The sequence below is a fragment of the Bos mutus genome, chromosome 21 (genome assembly GCF_027580195.1).
Source record: "Bos mutus isolate GX-2022 chromosome 21, NWIPB_WYAK_1.1, whole genome shotgun sequence".
NCBI classification, from domain to species: domain Eukaryota; kingdom Metazoa; phylum Chordata; class Mammalia; order Artiodactyla; family Bovidae; genus Bos; species Bos mutus.
The window spans coordinates 7,144,337-7,171,135 of NC_091637.1; the positions used below are offsets into that span (position 1 = coordinate 7,144,337).

Consider the following 26,799-nt stretch of genomic DNA (forward strand, 5'->3'; position numbering starts at 1 on the left):
GAACTGCAATCAAGTGGGGATCCTCTTATGTAAGTGCATCTGACAAGCCAATTTCACAAGCACATCTCATCAGTCACAGTTGGATGGCAAGGTTTATTGTTTAAAGTTTTTTGGTGTGTGTGTGTGTGCGTTGAGTATGGAAGGGAAGCCTCTATATAGAAACCAAATGCTTTCAGAGGCGAAGAAATGGCACGAAGGCATGGATGTTTAGACATCTGGACATAATTTCTCATTTCTCTTACTCTCTTTCTTCTTGGTCTCTGGGACATTGAGACAGCTGTTAATTGAACTCCTTGTTCAAAATATCAAGCTGTAATGAGATGCGAGTGTTGTGACCACCTGGTGGGTGTGGATCCCGGAATAGCTCTGCAGGCTGAGGAGGCCACTCGGAGCGGCATCTTCACCAGCTTGGCCTCTGAGCTGAGCCAAGTGCTTGTGTTCATTTGCAAACAGTGCTGCCCAGCCCTTAGCCAGTTGTTAAATCACTTTGGATGTGTTGACAGCCTCCAAAAAGTCATAACTTAAAAAAAAAGTTCAAGCTTGAAAAAAAGGTAAGGAAATGATCTCCTAGGGAGACAACTTCTGCCTAAAAAATGAAAGCTTTAAAGACACAAATTCTATGTTATAAACAACTTGTAATTTTGATCTTTTTCAGTTGTAGCTCCAACAGCCTCTACGATAGATCTAAATACGTTTATCACAGCTGGAAAAATGTTTTATTGTCGTCTTTGTTTATCATAATATGCCACCTACTCTGGTTGTGTCTTACTGTAGCTCTGCTCCTTTGTTTTATGTTTTTTCATAGAAGGGGGGCAGATGAATGTAAACGACACCTAGAAATTGAAACAGGGAAGAAAAAAAACACGATGTATTCAGCCAGCGCTCTTTCCAGGTTCTAGACGTCAGCTGGCAGCCGCCAAGCTGTGGTTTATTGAATAATACTTAATACTTAGCACAGCCCTCAGTGAAGATCTTTTTATGGCCTTTTCTGAATGTTTTACAAACATAACTAGAGCTTATCCAGATGAGAGCAGGGAGCTTTTTTATTTTCTGTTTTAGAAGGAGCAAATTTAGCCATTGGGATGCTACCATTTAGTGAATAGGAGGGGAATCGCACTTGGAGGAGCTCCTCCCGGTGCTGAGAGCATGCGTGGGGTTTGGCCTCGGTAAATCTGGGCTTGCATTCCACCCAGTGTTAATACTTAGTGACTGATTTGCAGCAAATTAATGTAGCCCCCGTGAGTTTCTAGATTTTTGGGATACCCTGTTGAAAGATGGGTCCCACAGTATGCATTCCACGTATACATTTTTTCTTCCTTTTCTTATCCTCCAGACTTGAAATCTTTCCTGTATGATTTTTCAGAGCTTTGATGCCCTGCCACTCTGCAGATAATTAGGTGCCATTTGTTAACATAATTTGAAAATTGCAAATTCATTTTAATAATATCTTAGGCCAAGTATAATGAGGAAAGGCAGTTTTATGGCCCCAAATCGTATTACAAAGCTAAATGGAAACCAGTTTTAGATGATTCTAATTTATCCATTTCTTGGCCATTCCACCTGATGTATACCGGCTGATCTGGGCACACACTGACTTAACCCTGACGCTTTGGGTAGGAGGAGAGAGGAGAGACTGCGTGAACCACATCTAGCGGCTGATTTTGTGTTTGGCATTCATTGCCTGGTACGTGCTGAGATCTGCTACTCCTTAGACCTTGGTTGGGTGGACCTTTGTGAAAGACAGAGAATAAATACAGTCTCTGCCACCCAGGGGCTCATAGTCCAGTAGTAAGGGAGCCCCTAAACCCGCAGGCAGGTGGATGCTGCCAGGGTCCCATGGCTGAGCAGAGAGGGAAGGGTCAAGTTGGCACCAAGGTGGGTGTTGAAGGCTGGTGTGGAGAAAATGAGTGTTTTGCCCGAAGGAGCTCCTGGGAAGCCTGTGTACCTGGGGTCCTAGAGTTTGGGAACCTGAGGTGGCTCCAGGTACTGTCCGACGAGGGGCCTGCAGGAGCTGAGGCTGGCGATGTTGGCACAGTCAGATCATAAGGGCTCCAGGGAGGTTAGGTTTTGTCTGGAAGGCCTTGAAGGACTTGAAATGGAAGAAAGGGCACCGTCAGATTTGCATTTTCAGGGCACCGCCGTGGGAGCAGGTGTGCCACGGTGGGTCAGGCCCGGGACCCAGCCCCCAGCCAGGTGCTGTGAGGTTGTCAGGGAAGAGGTGGCTGTGGCCGCCAGGACTTGGCATCCATGCCATTTGGCTCCAAGGCTGTCATCGGGTGATGGTTAAATTCGGACAAAGGAACAGAGCTCTGAAAAGTTACAGCTGCAGAGCTCTGTCTCATTTTGGCTTTGCCCTCTCCGGCTTCGTGGGGAACGCCGCAGCTGCTCACCTCTCAGGTGGAGACAAAGCTCCTATGACCCCCTCCCTGGTTTGGGGCGGACTCGAGCAGACGAGGACACGTGGCAGGGTAGCTCTCTGGAGGTGTGTGCTTGTGGAGCCTCGCAGGCGCCGCGTGCTCTGAGTTCCAGAAAGCTGTGGGTGCTGCTGGAGAGGGCCCTGGGCCTTGCCAGCTGAGGGCTCAGCGTGCCTTGTCGGTGTTAAGGGGAGGACAAGGTGGCCACAGCCTGGGCCGCCAGTGTGTTCTCTGGTGACCTGGAGCACGGATTCTTGCTTCGTGAGCAGAATGCAGGGTTTGGACCGAGCCTCCAGCCCTGGCCTGGGTGCCTGCAGGGCAGTTGTGCAGAGCTCTCATTCAGGCTTACTACACAGACTGATACCAGGGGGAGTTAGCACGCTCCTGTTTCATGGATGTACCATTGTGCAGAATTGGCACATATTGGAATGGTGTTATAATGCTTTTTTTGTGGGGGTGGGGGGGTTGCCAAGGCTTACCTCTGCTGGGTGAGCTGCTTGTTCTCTGGAAACATCTCTGCTTGGTGTCATGAGATGAAGGCTTCTTCTCTGCCCTGCCACCAGCTAGTGGCGGGATTTTGAGAAAGCCATTTGATTCCCTGCACCTCAGTTGATTCATCTGTGAAGTGGTATTATATTCAATAGATGCTTAAGACCCAAGAGTACTTGGCTAGTGATCTTTGGCTCAGGAGACACAAAATGAGGTTCAGGGCTCTTGAAATTGCATGCAGAGTCTTTATAGGTTTTTGGACAAAAGACCCTGGTTTATAGCAGGGAGGGACCCCAATCCTCAAAAAGAAACCACAATTCACCTCCGAGGCTCCCTTGAAGCCCCCTGTGCTTCCATGCATCAGCACCCGCGTTTGGACAGTCCCCCCCGGCCTGGTGTTCCTGCCTTCTGCCCGCCTCTGTGAGGTGGGTAGTGACTTTGGCTTGCCCAGTTGTCAATATCAAGTAAACAGAAGCTCAGCCAGTGTTAGCAAAATTAAATCACTGTGGGGGAAAAAAAAAAAAATCAATGTTAGTGAAATTAAGTCACTTGATTTTAAAAGCAACTTGGAATAGCAATTTTTCATATTTATTGTGCTGTTTCCTCCCACTAGATGTTTTATAGTTCTGTCTGTTTGCTTTTGATATCCTTTCAAGGAGCAACAGCTTTGGGCAGTTGCAGTGGGTTTTCAGATACTCCAGTTGGGGACCCTGGGGTTTGTCCTGGTTGATTAATCAGAAAGTATTAATCCAAAATATTCAAATGTACTTACTGCAGGAGGAGACCTTGCATAGTTTAAAGATGATTCAGAAGGCAGGTTCGGATCGTGCCATCCTTTCCTGTTGTTATGGGTGTCAGTTACCACATTCTCCCAGCTCTGCCGGGAAGCTACAGGGAGAACGGTATCCACACTTGCTGATCCTGTTGGACAGAGAGACTGTTACCGGCGGTCCAGCTAACAGCTGAGGGAGGGCTGGGGGGCCACGGCCAGGGTGCTGCTTGATGGCACTCCCCCCAAACTCCCACAGCCGCCAGGCAGAGGGGTGGGGTGCGCCCTAAAGGCAGAATTATAAACCGTTCGTCAGCTCCTTTGGGTGTGGTTCAGGGACAAGGCGATGGAAGAACAAGTAAGGGATGAAGGGTGACGATTTGTTGGCATTTTGATGATGATGATTGTTTAAAGATACATGCTTCTGATACAACACTTGAGCAGAAGGTAAGGAGCGAAAGTTCTGAGCTCCTCACCCCACTCTTCTCAGAGTCCTCCTCCTTCCAGCTTGTTTTCCAAAGGTAAGCTTCACAGATACCCACTACCCAGAGCAAATGTGTCATGTCCTGGGTGTTTCTTTAACATAGAAATTGTGCAGTTTGTAGTTTTCAAGGTAATCTATCTCAGATAGCGTCCTGTGGCAGAGAGAGCTACTTTGTTTTTGAAATGGTGTTGCATGCATGCACACATGTGTGCTCCTTGTAAAAATTAAAACAACCCAGAGTCACAGAGTAGAGGTGGTCGCCCCTCTCCTCTCCCTCGTGTCTCTGAATCCACCCCTCCCGCCCCTGGAAGTAACCACTGCTAACAGCTCGGTGCGTCTCCTCCAGGCATTCTCGCCTGTGTGTTTATACACCTGCTGGCAGGTGAGAAGGGAAGCTGCCACAGAGCAGTATCGATAGTTCAAGAACAGTGGGAACTTCCCTGGCGGTCCAGTGGTTAAGAATCCACGTTCCAATGCAGGGGATGTAGATTCGATCCCTGGTCGGGCGGCTGGGATCCCACATGCCCTGCTGAGCCCTTGCCCCACAACTAGAAAGTCTGTGCATCCCAAGGAAAGGTCTGGCATGATGCAACCAAGACCCAACATAGTCAAATAAGTAAACAACAGAAAATGTAAATAGGATCCCTCTTGTCATGAGTGTCTTCCTCCCTCTGTGTCACGGTCTGTCTCTTTTTAAAGAGAACTTCCTCTGTTAGAGTAGTTTTAGGTTACCCAGAAGTTGCCCTGACAGTACAGAGTCCCTGTGTACCCTGTTAATATTCTGTGTTGCCATGGCGTGGGCCACAGCCAAGGAATCAGCGTGTCAGCATCGCTGTTCATTCATGAAAACTCAGCGCTTTTTTTTAGGTTTTGCCATTTCTGCCCTGGGTTTCTCTACTGTCCCAGCATCCCAGGCAGAATCCTGCATTCATTCATTTGGTTGTGTGTCTGTCTCCTCCTCTGGTGTGTGACGGAGTCTCAGACATTGCTTGTTCTTGGTGGCTGCGACGGTTTTGAGGAACAGTGGTCAGGTTTTACACAATGTGTCCCTCAGTTGGGGTTTGTCTGATGGTTTTCCTGTGCGTAGACTGGGGTCCTAGGTTTGGGGAGGGGGAGGCCCCAGAGGTGAGGTCACAGTGTAGTCAAGGAACGCAGTGTCAACATGACCTGCCTTCGGCGATGTTAACCTTGACCTGCTTGGCTGAGGTGGTGTTTATTGGACTTCTCTTTTGTGAAAGGGCTTTAAAAAATCAGCAACATATTGATACTCTCTGTTCTTTGTAATCCCTCTGCACTGATCACTGTAAGGAGACCTTGAAGTTTCTTATTTTTTAGGGCTTCCCAGGTGGCGCTAGTTGTAAAGAACCCACGTGCCACTGCAGGAGACAGAAGAGATGCGGGTTCGATCCTTGGGTCGTGAACATCCCCTGGAGGAGGAAATGGCAACCCACTCCAGTATTCTTGCCTGGAGAGTCCCATGGACAGAGGAGCCTGGAGGGCTACAGTCCACTGGATCGCAGAGAATTTGACACGACTGGAGCTGCTTTGCATGCATGCATGATTTTTTTGACTGCAGCACCAGATCTTAGTTCCCTGACCAGGGATCCAGCCCGTTCCCCCTGCAGTAACCGTGCAGAGTCTTAACCACTGGGCCACCAGGGAACGCCAGCGGTTTCTTTAAAAGATGGACATTTAGGCTGTTTCCTGGTTTCTGATTTTGTAACTAAGATTCTGGGGAATGCTTTCACATTTATCTATCTTCCCCTCCTTTTGTGAGGGATGGGTCCCCAGAAGAGGAGTTCGCCAGTCAAAGAGTTTTGGGCACTTGAGCTTTAGTCGGATGGTGCGGTTCAAAATAGCCACACATTTGCGCTCCTACCAAAGGGAGGAGCGTCTCTGCTCTCCATCTTCACTCAGGCTTGGTGTTAGGAGATTTTTAATTGTTGCTCTTCTGATATGGTAAAAATACTTTGGTTCTCATTTGTCTAATCGTCTTGCCCTGGAGGTCTTACTGTAGATGGAGGACCACAAATACTGGAGTCTCCAGGAGCATTTGAGTTACCAAGCTCTGCTAGAAATACAAACAAGATAGAGATTTCTCTTCCAGCAGTCAGAGCATTTCTCTGAAATCTTTCCCACAGGCCCCGCATTTGGAAGTGGGGAGCACTCAGTATGTGTTCCCTCGAGTTTGTTGCTTTCCATCTGATACCTTGGAGGCAGCTGCTGCCCGCTGATGTGGGGGCTCTGACTTGGAGAAGGACGGACATCCTGCCCTGAGTGTCCGGGGTGAGGAAGGCCTGGAGGCTGCGGCGTGTGAGCAGCGGGGGGCCCTTGGGCCCCGGTGTCCAGCCTTTGGCTTGTGCCTCTTCTCCCGAGGCACTGCCCCGGAGCGGGAAGGCGGGATGGTGTCCCTCCCCCCGGGGTGGGGGCACCGGCCCGCTCGCCCCCCTCCAGCCCTGCTTCCGGGTCATGAGGACCCCCTCTTCTTCCTGCCCCGCCCCCCGGACTCGCCGCCCCCGCCGCCCCCCACCGCAGCGCCGTGCCTGGGAGCCCCGTTAGTCCCCGAGGCAGGGCGCCCGGGCGGGCTGGAGCAGGCAGTCCGTGCTGACACCGCCCGGGTGGGCCGCCCCACGCCTAGGGGACGGGATTTGCCGATGATTGAGACTTGAGGCTTTGGTTTAGACTCTTTCCTCCCTTGGGGAGCAGCTTCATTTTCATCGCGTGCTCGGAGCTTGGTTCTGCGCAGCCCGTGAACGCGGCTGCGGTCCAGGAATCTCTGTCTTCAGCCGCAGGACGCGGGGAACACGGCTGCAGAGGCCTCCCTGCCAGGGCTCCGTGTGTCCATGATAGAGGAGCGTCCCTCATTTCCCTCCTGTCCAAGGTGGCATTCTGAGAGGCGCACTGGGCCTTGTCCTGAAGAGGAGACGTTGGGGAAAGTCTGGGCTCTCCCAGAGCGCCTAAGGGGAACTGCCCGGCAGCGCCCTCATCTCCTTTCTGGGTGCATTTGGAAGTGTGTCCGTTATCCAGTACCAGGGAGCTCTTGAAGGAACCCCATTGCACGAAATTGGCATACTTTTATGTTTCCAGGTTTTCTTTTTCTTTTTTTTTTAAAGCATAATGATTCTTGCCTGTACCATGCTGCTGACTTTTAAGCAAATTTACACAGTGTGGACTGGATATAAGGGTGCAAGGAGACTGAATCGGAGGGTCGGGTGAGGGGCGTCCACCTGTTCCATTCCAGGCTCTTTAATCCTCCAGGAGGACAGCCCAGCAGGTGGGCTTGCCTGTCACCCTCCACCAATTAGAAGGCGCCTTGAACAGGCTCAAGGCCCCCAGATGAACTGCTGTGTGGCTTTGTGAATATCTGCCGCCTTCTTGGAGTGATGGCGGGGTGGCAGCCTGGTGTTTTGGGACTTCAGCCTGCAGTGCTTCTTCCTCCCCGACCCCTAGTGCCCCTGAGCCCGCCCTCCCGGGAGGTGCTCCCCCAGCCCCCTTGAGTTTGCCCACCTGGAAGGTGCTCTCCAGTGCCCTTGAGCCCACCCATCTGGGAGGTGCTCCTCCAGCCCCCTTGAGTTTGCCCACCTGGAAGGTGCTCTCCAGCGCCCTTGAGCCCACCCATCTGGGAGGTGCTCCTCCAGCCCCCTTGAGTCCGCCCACCCAGAAGGTGCTCCCCCAGAGCCTGCCCACCCGGGAGGTGCTCCCCAGCCCTCTTGAGTCTGCCCACCTGGAAGGTGCTCCCCCAGCACCCCTGAGCCCGCCCACCTGGGAGGTGCTCCTCCGGCCCCAGTGTCCCTGAGCCCTCCCACCTGGAAGGCATAGGTAAGAGGAATGCAAATGCTGTGGCTGCATTTGGCCCCTTATGCTTCACTAAGTGGTTTGCTTTAGTTTTTTAAATGGTCAGATATGTGCTTCATTACTGATTAGTTAGAAGTGAGGCTAAAAACACTGTGTATCTTTGGAAAGAAAAGTGTTAGTAAGTATGTGTGCTAAGTCACTTCAATCATGTCTGAGTCTCTGCGATCCCATGCTCGCCAGGCTCCTCTGTCCATGGAATTCTCCAGGCAAGAATACTGGAGTGGGTTACCTTTCCCTTCTCCAGGGAGTCTTCCTGACCCAGGGATTGAACCTGGGTTTCTTATGTCTCCTGCATTAGGCAGCCAGGTTCATTACCACTAGAGCAACCTGAAAAGTATAACATGAGGCTTATAAGCATGATATAGATCTTTAAAATAAAATCAGGAACATTTGAAGACAGATTTTTTTTTAAACTTTTTATTTTGTATTGGGGTATAGCTCATCAAGAGTGTTGTAATAGTTTCAGGTGGACAGCAAAGGGACTCAGCCACTCAGCCGTACATACACAGGTATCCATTCTCCCCCAAACTCCCCTCCCATCCAGGCTGCCTCAGAACATTGAGCAGAGTTCCGTATACTACGTTATACAGTAGGTCCTTGTTGGTTACCCATTTTAAACATAGCAGTGTGTACATGTCCTACCAAGCTCCCTAACCAACCCCTTTCCCCCATTCTCCTCCCCGCTCCTCCCTGCAATCATAAGTTTGTTCTTTAGGACCGTGGGTCTCTTTCTGTTTTGTATGTAAGTTCATTTTATCATTTCTTTTTAACTAAGTGGTTTGCTTTAAAAGGCAAGTGTTGCTCAGTTTCTTAGAGTTGTCTGGGTACTTGAGGATTCTATTGTTCTCAACCTGAACTTGTAAAGAAAAATAGAATGAGCTTCTCAACTACTGTGAAAGAACATATAGATTTTTTTCATTGGGTGGTAACTCTCTCAACGTTAGGGCATCTTGCTGTGATCTGAGTTTCAGCACCAAATAAAGAGTGTGTGTACCAAGTTCCAGAGGGCTGGCTTCTCTGTGACTTGCAGAGGAAAGCTTGACTTGTTTATAAAGAGCAACTGATAGGTGGAAGGAAAGCTGTTTGAGAATTGAGATAAAGGTGGGCATGTGCTTCCATGGGAACTCGGGGTGAAGAGCAGCGGTTGTCTGATGCAGTTGAGATCCTGCGTTCCAAATCTGTGAGCCCCACTTCTCTCCTCCAGGGAGAACTTGGCCTAGTGTTGGACAGAGTGTTTTCTGTCTTTATTTTTTCTCCGTGGCTTGTGAACAAAAACAAGAATTTGATGTTCTGCAGTGGATTTAACTTGTGGCGACAGCGTATGCTTTTCCTTGGAGTATGAGGTTGGAAACAGTAGCAGTTTCCTCCCTCCGCAGGATTTCATGCCTTTCCATGTGGGTTGAGGTATCTGTGAGGCTCTTACAGGAGGGGCTTTTAAAGGATCCTGAATGCAGAGGGTACCCGCCAGGCCTGCCTCAGTGGAGGAGTCAGGGACGCGACTGGCCTCCAGACGCTCTGATAAGAACAGCTAACGCAGGGTACACAGTCCGTCCACCACCCAGGACCCAGGAGGACCTGGTGGGAAGGAAAGTGGGTCCAGCCACAGCCCTGCCTCAGACAGGTGGGGCATTGAGAAATGCGCTGCCAGGCCAGGCATGACTGGGGTGGGAGTGCTGTGCCCAGGACAGCCAGAACACGTCAGGGCACACACGGGCCTCAGGAAGAGTCCTCCGTGGAAATGGGCTCTGAGCACACCAGAGGTGTAAGTGGTCAGACAGGTGGGCACCTGCACACGTCTCTATATAAAGTGGGAAGAAGCTAAGGTCTCTACCTCCGAGCCTGGGCAGGTGGCTCTCCAGGTGTACCAGTTGTGGGAGGACCCCTCTTTGGGCGACAGGCCCTGGGCAGTAGCATCCTTGCCAGCCTTGGACTGTCTCTCAAAAGGAGTTCTCTGCTCAGAATTGTGTGAGGGAATCCGTATTTTAGCCCCATCTCTGGGCCCTAGTGACAGACCGATCCTGGGCGGGTCCTTTGTTGGTCAGTGTTCTCAGCTGTGAACAGGACAAATGTCATCCCACAGTTACCAGCGGTGGGTAAAGTCAGGCTTACAAAGTCTCTGAAATGTGCCGGTCCACAGAAACCTTCGTCACCTCTTTAGCCCATTCTGACTTCAGATAAATCCTACTGTGTGTTCTTACCCGGAACCCAAAGCCCCTGTGCTGCGTTGGTTCTGTATTCTGTGTTTTCCTTCCCGCTGTGCCTTGCACGGAACCAGCCAGCCTCCTCCTGGGATCCTCGAGTGCTTGCTGTCTGCAGCTGTTCCCCGTGGGATAGACGCTTCACAGCCCTGTTCCTCCTGGCTGTCCCTGGGGTGCTCTCCTGTTTCCTCTCTTCTCTTTTGAAGTGCGGAGGCTGAAACCCCATTTTGGGGACCCCTCCTCTGGCCCCTTACTTTACAAAGTCTCCTTGAGTATAGTCTTAAGACGGCCTGGCTTTTTTTTTGGCAGTCACAACGCCCCATCATCACATACAGAAATTATATCCAATTAAATCTCCTAAGTCTTTTTCACACCTCCTACATTTGTGCATTTCTTTTTTTGCACCCAAGTGTCCAAATAACATTATTTCCTCTCTATTGCAATTCCAATCTGTTGATCTTTTTAGCTCATGACTCTGTCATCCAATGTATTTGCCATCTCTCCTGGAAACTTGTCATCCTTGATTAGATAAACATTTTATCTGTGCCATCGCTCAAGTAATTGATGAAAATGTGGAAACATACAGAAAGAGCCTTGTCGCCTTCCACTAGAGACCTTCTTCGGGCCACTCGCGAGTCAGCGCTTTGAAGGGTAAATTGTGCATTTACCAAGCTCTTCAAATGTAGTTTGTCTTGTTTTACCTTGTTGACAAGGATATGATGAGATTTTTAACAAGGCACTGTAAATGAAGTCTAGTGTCCCCCCAGTCTACCAATTTAAAAAGTCCTCAGACTAAGAAGGAAAAAATCCCCAATTTCCAGGTCGTTGTGTCTTATGATGGTTTATGGTTTATGGCCTGAGGCTTCTCTGCAGCGGTGTTGTTCTCTGTTCGTCTTTGGCTGATACTCCGAGAGCACAGGGAGGGAGTGTTACTCTGGCGGCTGGGGTGTCGGGCTGTTATCTGGTGCAGAGTGGGATTGAACTGCTTGGGAGAAAGGCGTTTCACTGATCTTTGGGAAGCCAAGGCTTGGGGGTGCCCTGGGTTGGGGTGTCTTCTGGCAGGATGCGGGGAGTGTCTTCCTGGAGGCTGCTGTCCAGGCACCAGTGGCGTGGAGAGAGAGGTCCTGAATGCAGAGGGTACTCTCCAGGCCTGCCTCAGTGGAGGAGTCAGGGATGTGACCGGCCTCCAGACGCTCTGATAAGAACAGCTAACGCAGGGTACACAGTCTGTCCACCACCCAGGACCCAGGAGGACCCAGCAGGAAGGAAGGCGGGTCCAGCCACAGCCCTGCCTCAGAGAGGTGGGGCATTGAGAAATGCGCTGCCAGGCCAGGCATGACTGGGGTGGGGAGTGCTGTGCCCAGGACAGCCAGAAGACGTCAGGGCACACACAGGGGCCTCAGGAAGAGTCCTCTGTGGAAGTGGGCTCTGAGCACACCAGAGGTGTAAGTGGTCAGACAGGTGGGCACCTGCACACATCTCTATATAAAGTGGGAAGAAGCTAAGGACCCCACTTGCAGGGCTGCATTTCTGCAAACTAGACTGTGGCCGACTTCATCCGATGTGACTCAAGGGCAGACCTCTCACGCTAGTCCATCAGTTTCCTAACTTTCGACATTCCCAGGTGGTTTCCTGTAGCCAGATACATCTGCACATCCTCGCAGCCCTTGTCCTGGAAGTGTGGTGAGGTAACCAAGAGTTACCTGGTCTCTGAGGACTGACCCGGTGCCCCTCCCTCTCATCAAAGGCCCCGATCAAGATAAAAAGATTCAGCAACTCAAGGGACTAACCTTCAACACCACATTTATGAGAAGTTGCCTCACAGTGCAGAGGAACAGGTGTGTGGGTTTTCTGCCTTGAGCATCAGTTTGTCTAGATAGCTGGCTGGTTGAAAGAGTGCAGGTCACTGAGGGAACCAGAGAACTGTAGAGACTAGGACAATACTCTTGAAACGAGGATGTGAACTCTTAACTGCAGTGATACGTGTTCTACAAAAGATGATGAGACGGAATGGGGGCCACAGGGCTGATTCTCATTAGAAGGCTTGCCCGTTCCTGAGTAGGAAGCCTGAAATCATAAGGGAGAGGGGAGAGAAGAACGCTTATTTTGCGGGTCAGGCTGTAGCACATCTGCTTCCTTCTGCTGGGACCGGCCCCACACCTCAAGCAGGGCCTGGGCCCCCCAGCATCGTCTGCTGGCCACACAGATTCAGGGTTCAGAGGCTGGGGTGCTGTCCCACCCGCCTGGGTAGTGGGGAGGCCCCACGGGGCCTGTGGGGGCCTGAGTGGGTAGCTGTAAGCAAGAAAGGCTGGTCCCTGTATGGTGCTTTGTCAAAAAGGCAGCCAGCTGTCGGAACTGGAAATAACTAGAAAGGATGGGAGGTGCTCATGAAGGCACTTTTAAAATATAGAGACTTAGAAAGAATATCGGGCTTTCGATATTTTAAGATCAGAAAGGAATTTGGAGTAACCGTCAGAGCAGGCAAAGCTGTTCTTAATGAAGACCCAGGAAAATCGTTGGTGCACCTCCGTGGAAGCAAACCCGGCTTCCTTCTTCAGCAGCCTGTCTGGCTCCAGATGCTTTATGTGATGGGGTTGCTGGGGCTTGTGTTCGCACCGGTCTCTGGTCTCTGAATTAACTCCCGGTGAAGCTTGCACTGCTCTGTTGGCAGGCAGGATGTAAACACCTTACTGGTCTTTGTCATTTCTGTGCCACATCGCAGCACTCTGTTTTCACATTCAGAGCCTCCAGGGCTACATCTCATGTGTGCATGCATTTTTAGGTTTGCTTTTATGCATGGTAGACATGGCTCTTAGGAGGGGGCAATGCATTTGTTCATTGCACGTTGAAAATCTCACTTAATTTTTAATTTCTGTCCCCAGAGTCACGTGTGTAATGCAATCCCTTACATTCTGAAGATGGCCTTCAGTCATTGAATGTATCAGGTGCCTGGGTCTGTGTGGAATATCCTGGATCTGTAGTCTGTGTAAGAATATAAATGTACATATACAGTACAAATACGTTCTCAATGATACACGAAGATAAAAGGCTTAACATGAATTGTATCTGTTTACATTTACACAGAAAATTCTATTTTAACAAACTCTGGAGTATCCGTAGTGTTTGTTATCACAACATTGTCTTTTCTCCCCTCCTCTGAGTTTTTGGTTGTTGCAGTCTGCTGACAAGTGGGCAGAAAGAGACTCATGCCCCCACTTCCCGGAGGCTGTGCTGAGATGCTGACTCAGAGAAGGGGCTGCATATTCAGCCGCCGTGGGTAGATCGGGGAGCGCTAGGGATGCTCCACCTCCACCCCCTTTTTCTTCATCTTTGCTGTGCTTTCTGCATAGTGTCTGTGGGCTTCCTGTGGGGATTTTCTGGTAAAAATCACATTGAGAACCACAGGTGCACAGGCGTGTCGTCCATCACATAGCGAGTATAGTCGGGGGGAGGGTACTGCTAGGTGAGGATCTTAAAGGATTATTTTCTGGGGCACTGGTTCTCACAGGGTGGTACCCAGGCCAGCAGGCACTTACTGGAAATGCCAGTTCTCAGGCCCCTGCACCATCTTCTTTTCCCAGGCCCTCCAGGAGGTTTGGATGCACGCTCAGGGTCTTGAATTCTGTCCTTCAGCCTGCAAAATGACGCTGGCCTACTGAGCGCTTGTCTCAGTCTGCTTTCCAGCATCCGGTCTGCTGTTCCCCTTGTTCTCTTCCCTGTCTCCCGGGTGGTACCCCTGGGGTTCCCCTGAACTGCTGCCAGCCGCCTCCAGGTGTGTGCCTCCCCTACCCTCCCCACTTTCCTGGCAAGACCCTGCTCACCTTTCAGATCATTCCTTAGCGATCCCTTCCCCTGCGAAGGCTTCCTGAACTCCCAGAGGTGGGAGGCCTGGCTCCCTTCTTTGCGATCCCTGAGGCCTGCTCATTGACTGTTAAAACTTTTATCTTGTTTTATTTGGCCCTGGCCCGAGAGGTGGTTATTGTATCTTCTTATACAAAGCTCAGTGACAGACATGAGTCCTCTTCTGACCTCTTGGCTCAGCGTGGCTTTTGCAGAGTGATAGGGTCTGGAGGGAATTTTGGTAGTACTCAGTGACTAGTTCTGAAGAGTTCATTTTAAGGGAAGTAGAGAACCCTTACCCTGGGCCGCGGGCTGAGACAGAAGGTTTGGTTTGTAGAATTTTCCCACCAGAACCAGAGATGACAACTGGCTTTCTTTGAGCAGGTTTTTCTTTTTCCTTATTTGCCTCTAGACCTGCAGGAAAGTGATGCTAATTGTGCTTCCTGATGTCTTTTATTTCCAAGTACAGCCAAGGCTGTCCCATGTTTTTAAAGAAGAGGTAATCAAAGTGGAGAACATTTTAGTGAGATAACTACCTTGGCTGTCCTTTAATGAAGCTGGTGTTAGAAGGCTAATCCACGATTTTGTTCATTGCTCCCCATTGCGGTATATTGGTTATGTTTAGATTGGCGCAACACAATAGATGAATGTTTTTATCAATGTTTAATTTATATAGTAATATTGCCTCAAGCTTCCTATTATGGTGGGAACACAGAAGTCCTCATCTGATCCTTTGACAGCCTCAGTGGGGTAGGTATGAGCTGCCCATTTTGCAGGTGTGGAAGATGAGGCTTAGAGATGGGAGCGGTATGAGCTGTTGGGGTCAGGAGCCAGGCCATATATATATATACACACACATAGCACTCTCCAGGGCTCAGACCTGAGTCACCCGTTTTCTTTTTCTAGGACCCAGGATTGTGTTTAATGCAGAGCATGCAATGGCATTGGAGTTGAATTTCTTGTGTAACTTTTCCAAATGTTAATACCTAGATACACAGCTTTTGGGGGTTTTCTCAGCCAAATGCTTTTCATTAGCCCTTCTTATATGAGCAGTTTTTAGGGATTCGTTTTCCAAAGATGTATAGTTTGTTTATGCCATTCACTCAAGTCCCTAGAGCAGAAATACTGCCTTTTGCTGTTTTGATGAGGAATTTGTGGGGAGCAGCATTTCCGTCGGTGGAAAGGCTGTTTAAAATGGCATCTTAGGGGAAGTGAGCCCTGCCCGTGTCCCTTGCCAGCCCGGCTGCCTGTGCTCCGGCCCCTTCCCTGCGGGGTGGCCCCCGCCGGCGCTTTAGTCCCCACCTGCCCGCACCCTGGCTCCCTGTCCTGTCAGTTCCCCACCTATTTCACTTCTGCTGCGGCTGTCCACCGGCTTTGGGGCTGCCCCCCGGCCCCTGCTCCCACCTTCCAGCTGTGTTCTTTCTCTCCACTTCCTACTTGCCTTCAACTCCACGAGCTTCCCTGATTCTTCCCAGGCCAGCCTGTGCTCTCGCGTGCCAGCGACTTTCCTAAGGTTTGCGAGTTCCTTGGCTCTCCGTTTCTTTGAGAAGGAAAAGCAGTGTTTTGTGACCTCTTTCTAGTTGCCAGTGAGTCGCAGCAAGGCTGTGCCTTCCCTTCCTTCGCAGCGTGGCGCGTTCCCTCCCTCGGCACTTGTGTTATCTCGCGGCACAGATGAAGCGCCTTGTATTCGCTTCCCTGTTGGTGGCCTGCGCCCTCTGAGCACGGTGTGGTCACTTGTGGTCCAGCTGGGTTTTCTCCTCTTCAGTTCCTATCACAGAACATCCCGAAGACCCACAGTGTCACTCATGCAACCCGAACCAGCTGGTGGCTGCGTCCTGCCTTGGACTTGTCTCTTCTTCAAGAAGAAGTGCGTAGTTTTTCCTGCCTTTTCCCTTTTCTTCTGTAAATGGCAAAAAGTGTCCAGTGCGAGGCAGTGCTTTGATCTGAAGAAGCTGTTGGTCGTGGCCCTGAAGTGCGGCTTCCGTGGAGTGGTGTATACTGGCCGTGGAAGGGGCCTGGGACAGCATCATGGGATTCCTCCCGTGTCTGTCTCGGGGCCATAGGAAGTTTCAACAGACTTGGGTTTTGTGTCTTTATGGTCTTTCCCTGGGTACTGAATTTTCTGGTCTATTCAAAATGATCACAAACAAATTCATGTTAACACTTGCTAATATCATCAACATATGAATACCAGGATGAATACAGCAGTAATAAATTACATCCAAGTACTCCTGTATAAAAACTCCTGTTTTTTAGGAGCAAACTAATATACTTAATTTATAATGGCATGGAAAGAATATGAGTGTTTAGATTGGGCATTGTTGTTGTTAAGTTGCTAAAGTCAGGTCCAACTCTTTGTGACCCCATGGGTTGCAGCATGCCAGGCTCCCCTGTCCTTCACTAACAAACTCCTGGAGTTTGCTCAGATTTATGTCCATTGCGTTGGTGGTGCTGTCTAACCATCTCATCCTTTGCTGCATCTTTGTCCTCCTGCCTTCAATCTTTCCCAGCATCAGGGTCTTTTCCATTGAGTTGGCTCTTTGCATCAGGTGGCCAAAGTATTGGAACTTCAGCTTCAGCATCAGTCCTTCCAATGAATATTTAGGGTTGATTTCCTTTAGGATTGACTGGTTTGAGCTCGTTGCTCTCCAAGGGACTCTTAAGAGTCTTCTCCAACACCACAGTTCATAAGCATCAGTTCTTAAGCGCTAAGCCTTAGGACTGATCTGGACGTCACCACAGGGTCAATACTGAAATCAGATTGATTATATTCTTTGCAGCCAAACATGGAGAAGCTCTATACAGTCAGCAAAAACAAGACTGGGGGATGACTGGCTCAGATCATAAACTTGTATTGCCAAATTCAGACTTAAATTGAAGAAAGTAGGGAAAACCTCTGGACCATTCAGGTAAGACCTAAATAAAATCTCTTATGATTATACAGTGGAAGTGAGAAATAGATTCAAGGGATTAGATCTGATACACAGAGTGCCTGAGGAACTATGGACACAGGTTCGTGACATTATACAGGAGGCAGTGATCAAGCAATCCCCAAGAAAAAGAAATACAAAAAGGCAGAATAGTTGTCCCAGAAGGCCTTACAAATAACTGAGAAAAGAAGAGAAGCAAAGGGCAAAGGAGAAAAGGAAAGATATACCCATCTCAAAGCAGAGTTCCAAAGAATAGCAAGGAGAGATAAGAAAGCCTTCCTCAGTGATCAATGCAAAGAAATAGAGAAAAACAACAGAATGGGAAAGACTAGAGATCTCTTCAAGAAAATTAGAGATACCAAGGGAACATTGCATGCAAAGATGGGCTCGATAAAGGACAGAAATGGTATGCACCTAACAGAAGCAGAAGATATTAAGAAGAGGTGGCAAGAATACACAGAAGAACTGTACAGAAAAGATCTTCACGACCCAGATAACCAGGATGGTGTGATCACTCCCCTAGAGCCAGACATCCTGGAATGTGAAGTCAAGTAGGCCTTAGGGAAGCATCACTATGAACAAAGCTAGTGGAGGTAATGGAATTCCGGTTGAGGTATTTAAAATCCTAAAAGATGATGCTGTGAAAGTGCTGCACTCAATATGCCAGCAAATTTGGAAAACTCAACAGTGGCCACAGGACTGGAAAAAGTCAATTTTCGTTCCAATCCCAAAGAAAGGCAATGCCAAAGAATGTTTAAACTACTGCACAATTGCACTCATCTCACACACTAGCAAAGTAATGCTCAAAATTACTCCAAGCCAGCCTTCAACAGTACATGAACCATGAACTTCCAGATTTTCAAGCTGGATTTAGAAAAGGCAGAGGAACCAGAGATCAAATTACCAACATCCGTTGGATCATCAAAAAAGTAAGACAGTTACAGAAAAACATCTGCTTTATTGACTACACCAAAGCCTTTGACTGTGTGGATCACAACAAACTGAGGAAAATTCTTCAAGAGATGGGAATACCAGACCACCTTATCTGCCTCCTGAGAAATCTGTATGCAGGTCAAGAAGCAACAGTTAGAACTGGGCATGGAATAAGAGACTGGTTCCAAATTGGGAAAGGAGTATGTCAAGGCTGTATATTGTCATTCTGCTTATTTAACTTACATGCAGAGTATATCATGCAAAATGCTGGGCTGGAAGAAGCACAAGCTGGAATCAAGATTGCCGGGAGAAATATCAGTAACCTCAGATACACAGATGACACCACCCTTATGGCAAAAGGTGAAGAACTAAAGAGCCTCTTGATGAAGGTGAAAGAGGAGAGTGAAAAAGTTGGCTCAAAACTCAACATCCAGAAAACTAAGATCATGACATCCGGTCCCATCACTTCATGGCAAATAGATGGGGAAACAGTGGAAACAGTGACAGACTTTTCTTGGGCTCCAAAATCACTGCAGATGGTGACTGCAGCCATGAAATTAAAATTAAAGACACTTGCTCCTTGGAAGAAAAGTTATGACCAACCTAGACAGCATATTAAAAAGCAGAGACATGACATTACCAACAAAGGTCTGTTTAGTCAGGGCTGTGGTTTTTCCCTGTGGTCATGTATGGACGTGAGTGTTGGACCATAAAGAAAGCTGAGCACAGAAGAATTGATGCTTTTGAACTGTGGTGTTGGAGAAGACTCTTGATTATCCCTTGGACTGCAAGGAGATCCAACCAGTCCATTCTAAAGGAGATCAGTCCTGGGTGTTCTTTGGAAGGACTGATGCTGAAGCTGAAACTCCAATACTTTGGCCACTGGAACAAAGAGCTGACTCATTGGAAAAGACCCTGATGCTGGGAAAGATTGAGGGCAGGAGGAGAAGGAGACGACAGAGGATGAGATGGTTGGATGACATCATCGACTCAATGGACATGAGTTTAAGCAAGCTCCGAGAGTTGGCGAAGGACAGGGAGGCCTGGCGTGCTGCAGTCCATGGGGTCGCAAAGAGTTGGACACGACTGAGCGACTGAACTGAACTGAAGCCTCAGGAAGAAATAAATAGTACAAAACAAGAAAAGACTTTCACGTTGAGTCATGGCTCAAAGCTGGGTGGTATGACTGGGTTGGAGAGTGCTCCAGGGGCAGAACCTGATGGAGACCTTGCTGTCTCCGTTTCCCCTCAGCTGACTTAACTCGGGTGGGAAGCAGCCCTGAAGCTCCCCTGGCTCCTGCTGGGCAGCCCGTCTTCAGTGATGCTGCTGTGGGCCTGACGCCAGGCCTGGGAGACAGAGCAGGAAGCATGCAGGGCAGAGCCTCTGCCTTCGGGGGGAAATAGCTAAATGTATCCTTTCAGGTACTGACACTTTGCAGGCTTGCAGAGTGCTCTGAAATGGGTGACACAGAGAAATGAGGGACAGGGAGGCAGGGGCAGGCTGGTGGAGCTTTGGTGTGCGGGCAACAGCTCCGAGGAGGGGGCGTTTGAGTGGAGTGGCTCAGGGTGGGAACCGGGCAGCTGTGGCCTGGGGTGGGGGCGTGGGCTCTGAACAGCACGGGTGAAGGAAGGAGCTTGGGGGCTGCGGCTCGCTGAGCGGGAACATACTCGAAGAGGAGGCCGGGACGGCCCGGGGTCGGGGTGGGATCCTGGGCAAGCTGTCGTCCAGGCCAGGGATGCGGTGGCTCCGGTGAGACTGAGGGCAGTGGGTGGAGACAGATGGGCGTGGGGAAAGGCACCCTCACTGCATGCGTGTGTCAAGTGCGTGTGGACCGCACACAGGCTCGGTTTCAGGCTCTGCAGATAGAACTGTGGGCTCCATGGAAAATCCCTTCCTGTCCTCCCTGAGCTGCTGTTGTGGTGGCAGCAGTCAGTGTGGGAAGAAGGACCAGGCCTTGGTCCTGGGGAGGGTGGACACCCTCCAGGATGGGGAGGAGTGGGTGGCGGAGGTGAGGAGCTGTGTGCTGCAGAGAGGGGGCCTTGTGGCAGGAAGACCACCTGAGCCTCTCAGCTTCCCACAGGCTTGGGAGTTGCAGCCAGGAGGTCTGAGATGGTACTGACATTAAGACAGGGCATAAACATGAGTTTAAGGTGTGCAGTGTGGTCATTAGATCTATGTATACATGGCAGAATGATCGCTGATGTCAGACCCATTAACACCTCCATTCCCTCCCAAAATGGGACTTCTGCATGTGTCTATGCAAGTGTATATGATACAGGACTGTTCAGTGTGGTCACCAGGCTGTGCGTTCACTCCCCCAGCCCTACTGGGGAGTTTGTACCGCGGGACCAACATCTCTCCCAGCCCCTGGCTACCGCCATTCTACTCTCTTTCTATGAGTTTGGCTTTTTTTTTTTTTTTGATACCTTATGTAAGTAGGAGCGTAGTGTTAGTCTTTCTCTGACATTTCAATAAGCCTGAGGCCCAAGAGGAGTCGTTGCTGCACTGGGTACCGAGTGGCGTGGGGTAGGGGACAGAGTCGGGAATGACTCTGGTGTTTGATACGAGCAGTTCAGGCATGGGACTGGCAGCGACCAAATAGGGAAGCTTGGGAGGCAGGCTTGGGTGGGGAGGACATGAGTTATTAGACCCCTAAGTGGAGCCAGGGAGTGGGCAGGTGGGTGTTCTCCTGCTGAGCTCAGGGCTCTGGGCCCAGGACGCAGGAAGCCTGTTGCCCTGTGTGATGGCGGGGGAGGCGAGGGGGAGGCCAGCACTTGGAGGTCTGGCGAAGAGGGAGGGCGGACGATGGGCGAGCAGGACCAGAGGGTCCTAGAGAAGGCGGCGAGGCCAGAGGACTCTGCCGGGGCCAAGTGAGATGAGGCCTGAGACTGTCCTCGGCTTTGATGGTGTCCTCAGGGGCTTTGCTGAGCCCTTTGGTGCTGTGACCAGGGAGGAAGCCCCGCTGGCTGGGTTGGAGATGACCTGTTGGTGAGGATGCTAAGGGCAGAGACGCTCTAAAAGCCTTGTGTCCGGTTTGAGGGAGGGGGCTGGTGTGTTGCACACGTGCGCCCTCGAGCTGGGCTCCCTCCTTCAGGAGGCGGCGGCATCGCGTGCCGTGAGTTGCTGTTGAGACCCACACGGTTGCGCCACGCAAGGGCGCGTCCAGAGCGCCCAGCGCAGCCTCCGTCCGCTGCGGATGTTCTCCGATGTCTGCTTTCTCCTGTTCTCCTCTGTCCGAGAGGCCGCTTTTTCTCACCAGTGCAAGGGGGAAGTTGGGCCAGATGAAGAAGTTTCTGGGTCCAGGTCCTCGCGGCTTGCCTGCCGTTCACCCGGGGTCCCCTGCTTCCCCCTCCTCGCTCTGTCGGGTTCCCCAGCTGTGGCTGTGGCCCCGCTGGGCTGCCTCCTGTTCTGCCTTTCCGCCTCTCCTTCACTCTGAGTCTTTCTCCGAGAAGCCGCCTTGGTGCGACTTCTCTTTCACCCAGGAGTATTCGCACAGGCCTCCTTCCTGAGGTCACAGACGTGAACCCATGGGACCTGTGCTCGGCCAGACTCCCTCCCTCTGCCTCCTCTCACCCCCGGCCATCCGATTGGCGGCCCCATGACTGTATCTGGCTCTTCCTTTCCTCTGGCCTCTGGCGTGTTACACCCAGCTTTAAACCAGGCCCGTCCCTCAGGAGCCGCTGTGTGTGAGAGTCCCCTTGGCTCTGCCACAGGGAGGAGCATCCCTCAGGGCTGGTGTGTGTGAGAGTGCCCCTTGGCGCTTCATAGGGAAGATCATCCTTCAGGAGCTGCTGTATGTGAGAGTGCCCCTTGGCGCTACCATAGGGAGGACCATCCCTCAGGAGCTGCTGTGTGTGAGAGGGCCCCTTGGCGCTGCCACAGGGAGGACCGTCCCTCTGCAGAAGCTTCAGGACCACCCCTGTCCTCCCAGCCTCTGGTTGCGCCCGCATATGGCTCGGGCCGGCAGTGTGCACACACCGACCCCTCCTGCTTTGCCTGGCGGCTGTTCCTCACGGGTCTCAGCTCCTTCCTCCCCCAGCAGCCTCCTGCAGGGCGTCTGTGTCTCCTGCAGTGCTGTGTGTGTTGGGAGCTTCACAAGTTAACAAATTACATCAATCAGGAAACGCCGCTGTGAGAACTGTAATGGGAGGGTTGGGGATTATTAACACTTTTGAGAGAGAATAGTAACCGAGGGTTTTTCTGCTTGTCTATGTCTAGAATTTTAAAAGTTAAAAACAGTTTCCAATGTTGACATTAGTCTACTTCTAGGGATTTATCCTCAAAAAATAGTTTTGAATATCTGCAGAGAATGTGCACTGGACTGTTGTTTATGATGTGGAAGCATGGAGGTAACCTGAATATTCGCCAGTAGGGTATCGGTTTAGAAAGAAACGAACTCATGGTGCACGTTTACATCTTACCATTACCGTCTCCTTCATAAAACGGTGACGTAGAAGGGTGTTGACTTGGTAACATGTTCATATGAAATGAAGGAAGTATATTTGAAAACATTCTATTATTGTCTGGTTTCCTTTACCTTAAATTATAGAGAAAAGATAATTGGCGTAGTTAGTGATATCTTTGGATGTTGAGATTATTGATGATTTTAATTGTCTTCTTGCTATCATCTAAGCTTTCTACAGGAAGCGTCCTTTCTCAATTAAGAAAGCTCTTTATTAAAGTTGGAATTGGATACTTCTTGTATTCATATAAATCGCAGGTTCTTATCTCACTGCTGAGTTAGCCTTTCTGTCTATATTCAGTGCTGGGGAAGAGCCCGTGGCCACCTGCCGACGTCAGATGGAAGCAGGAGACGTGGGCGTGTGCTTCCCGGGTCCCTCCCTCACAGGCCACGGCGCCTGTCCTCTGTGGACACGCAGGGTGTCCTTGAGGCTGGCGCGGCAGTGGGCTGCTGTCCCTTGGCTGGGGGGCTGTTTGCTCAGGCGCGGGGCACTGCGCTCTGTACTGGGGGCAGGGCGTGTGTGTCTGGGCACCTGCCGGCAGGCCTGGGGTGCAGCCCTGACCCTCTCCTGTGTCCCTGTGTGGCCCTGGGCTCCAGGCTGTGGTTTGCACGTTGGTGAGGTGGGGTGGCATCTTCCGCAGTGGTTAGTGTGCTGAGTGCTCTGACCCACACCAGGCACATCCCGAAGGAGAACTGGCCAGTGAGCTCCCCAGACAGTCCACCTGCGCCCTGCTCCTCCGGCAGTCGGTGGTGAGAAGGGAGCCTTACCTCTTTAACGATAATATAGGGTTCCTGGAGACTGGCCGTGTGGCGGGCGGGGAATTAGTTTGTGAAATGTGCTTTCCTTGTAACTGAAGCCTGTGCTGCCCTCCCCTCTTGTGTCCCTGCAGTCTGCGGGCCGGGCATCGACATCCGCAACGACTACCAGCAGCTGAAGCGCCTGGAGAACTGCACGGTGATCGAGGGCTACCTCCACATCCTGCTCATTTCCAAGGCTGAGGACTACCGCAGCTACCGCTTCCCCAAGCTCACCGTCATCACCGAGTACCTGCTGCTGTTCCGCGTGGCCGGCCTCGAGAGCCTGGGCGACCTCTTCCCCAACCTCACGGTCATCCGCGGCTGGAAGCTCTTCTACAACTACGCCCTGGTCATCTTCGAGATGACCAACCTCAAGGACATCGGGCTCTACAACCTGCGGAATATCACCCGTGGGGCCATCCGGATCGAGAAGAACGCTGACCTGTGCTACCTGTCCACGGTGGACTGGTCCCTGATCCTGGACGCGGCATCCAACAACTACATCGTGGGGAACAAGCCCCCCAAGGAGTGTGGGGACCTGTGCCCAGGGACGATGGAGGAGAAGCCGCTATGTGAGAAGACGACCATCAACAACGAGTACAGCTACCGCTGCTGGACGACAAACCGCTGCCAGAAAAGTAAGACGGGGCTGTGGCCTCGGTCCCCCCCCTCCCCCACCCCCGGCCGTGTCTGTCCTCCTCTTTGGGTGCCTGTTTCTCCCAGGTGGGTGTGGCTCTATTGCCACGAGAGTGTGGCATCTCAGGGGGCTTCTTGCCATGAGATTGTGGCATCTTAGGGCGCTTCTTTTCGCATCGGGGAACTGGTGGGTGCAGCCCGTCCCAGCTGCTGTGAAAACCCTTCCAGTGACATGCTAGAAACCATCCGCTGTACTCCTGGGTGGGAGGCTTGTGGAACTGCTGCTTTGAATTTCTGATGGGCAGGGTGACCTGGTGTGCTAGGAAGTGCCTAAGTCCCGCCAGTCAGGGGCTATGTATGTATCATCAGCTCTTTTATCCTTTGCGTGAAAGGAGGTTTTTTGGTAACGCAGGGCTTCCTTAGCATGAGTACACCTGGATTATTACGGAGTAGAGGAGAGGTAAAGACGGACTCGCATCCTGTGAGAGTGCTGAGCTGCAGCCCGTCCTTGGTCCTTAATGGTGAAGTTCCAGTGCTTGCACATCCTGGTTTAAGATGGAGCGGAGCCAGGGTGGTGCTGGCAGAGGAGCCCTGGACCGTGTCTAGGAGCCCCAGGTTCAGGCTGACCTGGCGGGTAGCTGGCTGTGCAGCAAGCTCATTTGTATACCCCAGGCTTCTGCTTCCTTTCTTGTCTACCTCTTTCTTGAAGAACTGTGCAAATCTTGTGAAGCCACTTAGTGAAAGACCTCTGAAGTGTGTTTACTGCTCCTGGGGGTCAGGCGGTGGTGTTCGGAAGCTCCTTGTTTGTCTGTCTGCTGTGCATGATGTCCTCTGAGTATCCCTGATTGTGATGTGTGCCTCGAGCGCTGGGTTCTTGGGTGTTGCAGCGTGACTCTGGGCCTTTGTCTTCTTGCTTTCGGCAGTGTTTAGCTCTGTTGTCCAGGAGGGTTCCCATCGCTGGCTGGAAGGCAGAGTGGTACCTATAAATAGTTCAGTGGTTGGCCCGGTTAGAGCCTCAAGGAGCCCATGTACTCCAGCTGGCCACGGAGAGCCAAGAAATCCCGGATTGGTAGGCTTGCCTAACCGTGACGTGTGTAAGATAAACAGAGCAAAGGCCAGACCCCACAGGTAGCGTTGTTTCAGCTTCCTGCCAGCCCAGGGCGGAAGCAGAGCAAGGAGGCTCTGACACACAGGGCATGCTTTCATGCTCCCTGTCGCTGCATCAGCGGGCGGGTGAACACTGGTCCAGTGAGGGCGGGACTCCACGGGCTGCAACCAGGACCTAAAGAGCTGAGAACACCACCGGACCACTCGGAGCATCCCTGTTGGCTCGGGTTGGGGAAAATACTGTGCTAAAGTCACATTTGTGATTGATGAAAACACTACCCTATCATTAGCTTACCCGCTGGTTCTGAGAAAACAACACAGCATATTTTCAAATAGTCTTGACATTTAAAAACTTTATTTTAAAGGAAAAAGTCATCTTCAGATGAAGTGTCATGTGTCGTGGAGAGATGTTGGATGTGGTATAAGGGGGGTGACCTTGGACTTGGATGTGGTATTAGGAGGTGACCTTGGACTTGGGTGTGGTATTAGGGGGGTGATCTTGGACTTAGATGTGGTATAAGGGGGGTGACCTTGGACTTGGATGTGGTATTAGGAGGTGACCTTGGACTTGGGTGTGGTATTAGGGGGGTGATCTTGGACTTAGATGTGGTATAAGGGGGGTGACCTTGGACTTGAATGTGGTATTAGGGGGTGACCTTGGACTTGGGTGTGGTGTAAGGGGGTGACCTTGGACTTGGATGTGGTATTAGGGGGTGACCTTGGACTTGGGTGTGGTGTAAGGGGGTGACCTTGGACCAGCCAGCCCTTCTGTGCGGTTGTTAGCCATGTTTAGAATGCTCCATTGGGCAGCCCCATATTATTCCTTAGTGGTGGTCAAATGTGTGTACAAAACTGTTTTGAAAACTCATAAGGTCTGTACTAAAGGGAGGTGTTGCTTAAAAGTCGTTCGGTGGGCACTCGTTCAGTGATTCAGTCAGCATTTACTTAGGTCTCACTGCGGATTCTGTCCAGCTTCTTGTTGGAGAAGTCTGGAGCAGGGGCGAGGCATGAGTTTCGGGCCCGAGTCTAGTAGCGTGACTGGACATTCGCCCTTGGGCTGGCCCTCAGTTTCCTCATCTGTGACATGGGGCAGCCCCGTGGCATCGTCATAGGCTGTGGGGGATTAGAGAGAGAAAGGGGAAAGGCTCCTGACAAAGGCCTGGGGGGCGGGCATCAGTCCGCTGCGTCTCATGCTGGCAGGCCTGTTGGCTGGACGCCCTCTTCCCCGAGGCCGCACCCTGCAGCTTCTCCTGGGCCAATGTCTCAGGCCTGCTCATGTTTTTCTGTGATTTCACAATGGAATATTTATTTAAAATTAATGACAGCATTCAGGGAAATTGTCTTCCCTTCAGGTTGTCCTGAAAACTCCAGGGTTGGCAGGTTTCTTAGGGATTCTCTAGTTGAATTGGAACTCTTTCCCTTTGCATAGATTCCCTTCTGACCTGCACAGTCCAGTATGGTAGCCACTAGCCACATGTGTCTTGTCTAGTACTTGAACTGTGGCCTGTCTGAATTGAGATTTTTTTTTTTAAGTGTGAAATACACATTGAATTTCAGAGCATAATATGGGGGAAAAAGGTATTTCCTTAATATTTTGTGTATTGATCACATGTTAAAATGATGTTTTAGACGGAGGGAGTGAAGCGTTACCATAGTTAGTTTCGCCTGTTTCTTTCCAGTTTTTAATGGGGCTCCTAGAAGATTTGAAGTCACAGGTGGGGCTCGCGCTCTGATTTATCCAGAGGGTGCTGCCTCAGAGCGTGCCGTGGAAGGCGCTGGGTTCTGGCCTGCAGAAGTCCTCTCTCTGCTGAGCACTGCAGTGCTGCTCTACACCTCTCTAGGCAGAGCCGAGGGGTCATCCAAGGAGCCAGTGGGGGCCACTGA

The 26,799-nt window shown here is 50.9% G+C and overlaps 1 protein-coding gene across 1 annotated transcript in view; it reads left to right on the forward strand.

Moving 5' to 3' along the window:
* IGF1R (insulin like growth factor 1 receptor) overlaps nucleotides 1–26,799 on the forward strand; it is a 305,476-nt gene that overhangs the window by 29,421 nt on the left and 249,256 nt on the right. The window contains exon 2 of the mRNA XM_070358355.1: nucleotides 23,265–23,810. Within this exon, the coding sequence (XP_070214456.1) occupies nucleotides 23,265–23,810 (546 nt within the window). The remainder of the gene's footprint in view (nucleotides 1–23,264; nucleotides 23,811–26,799) is intronic.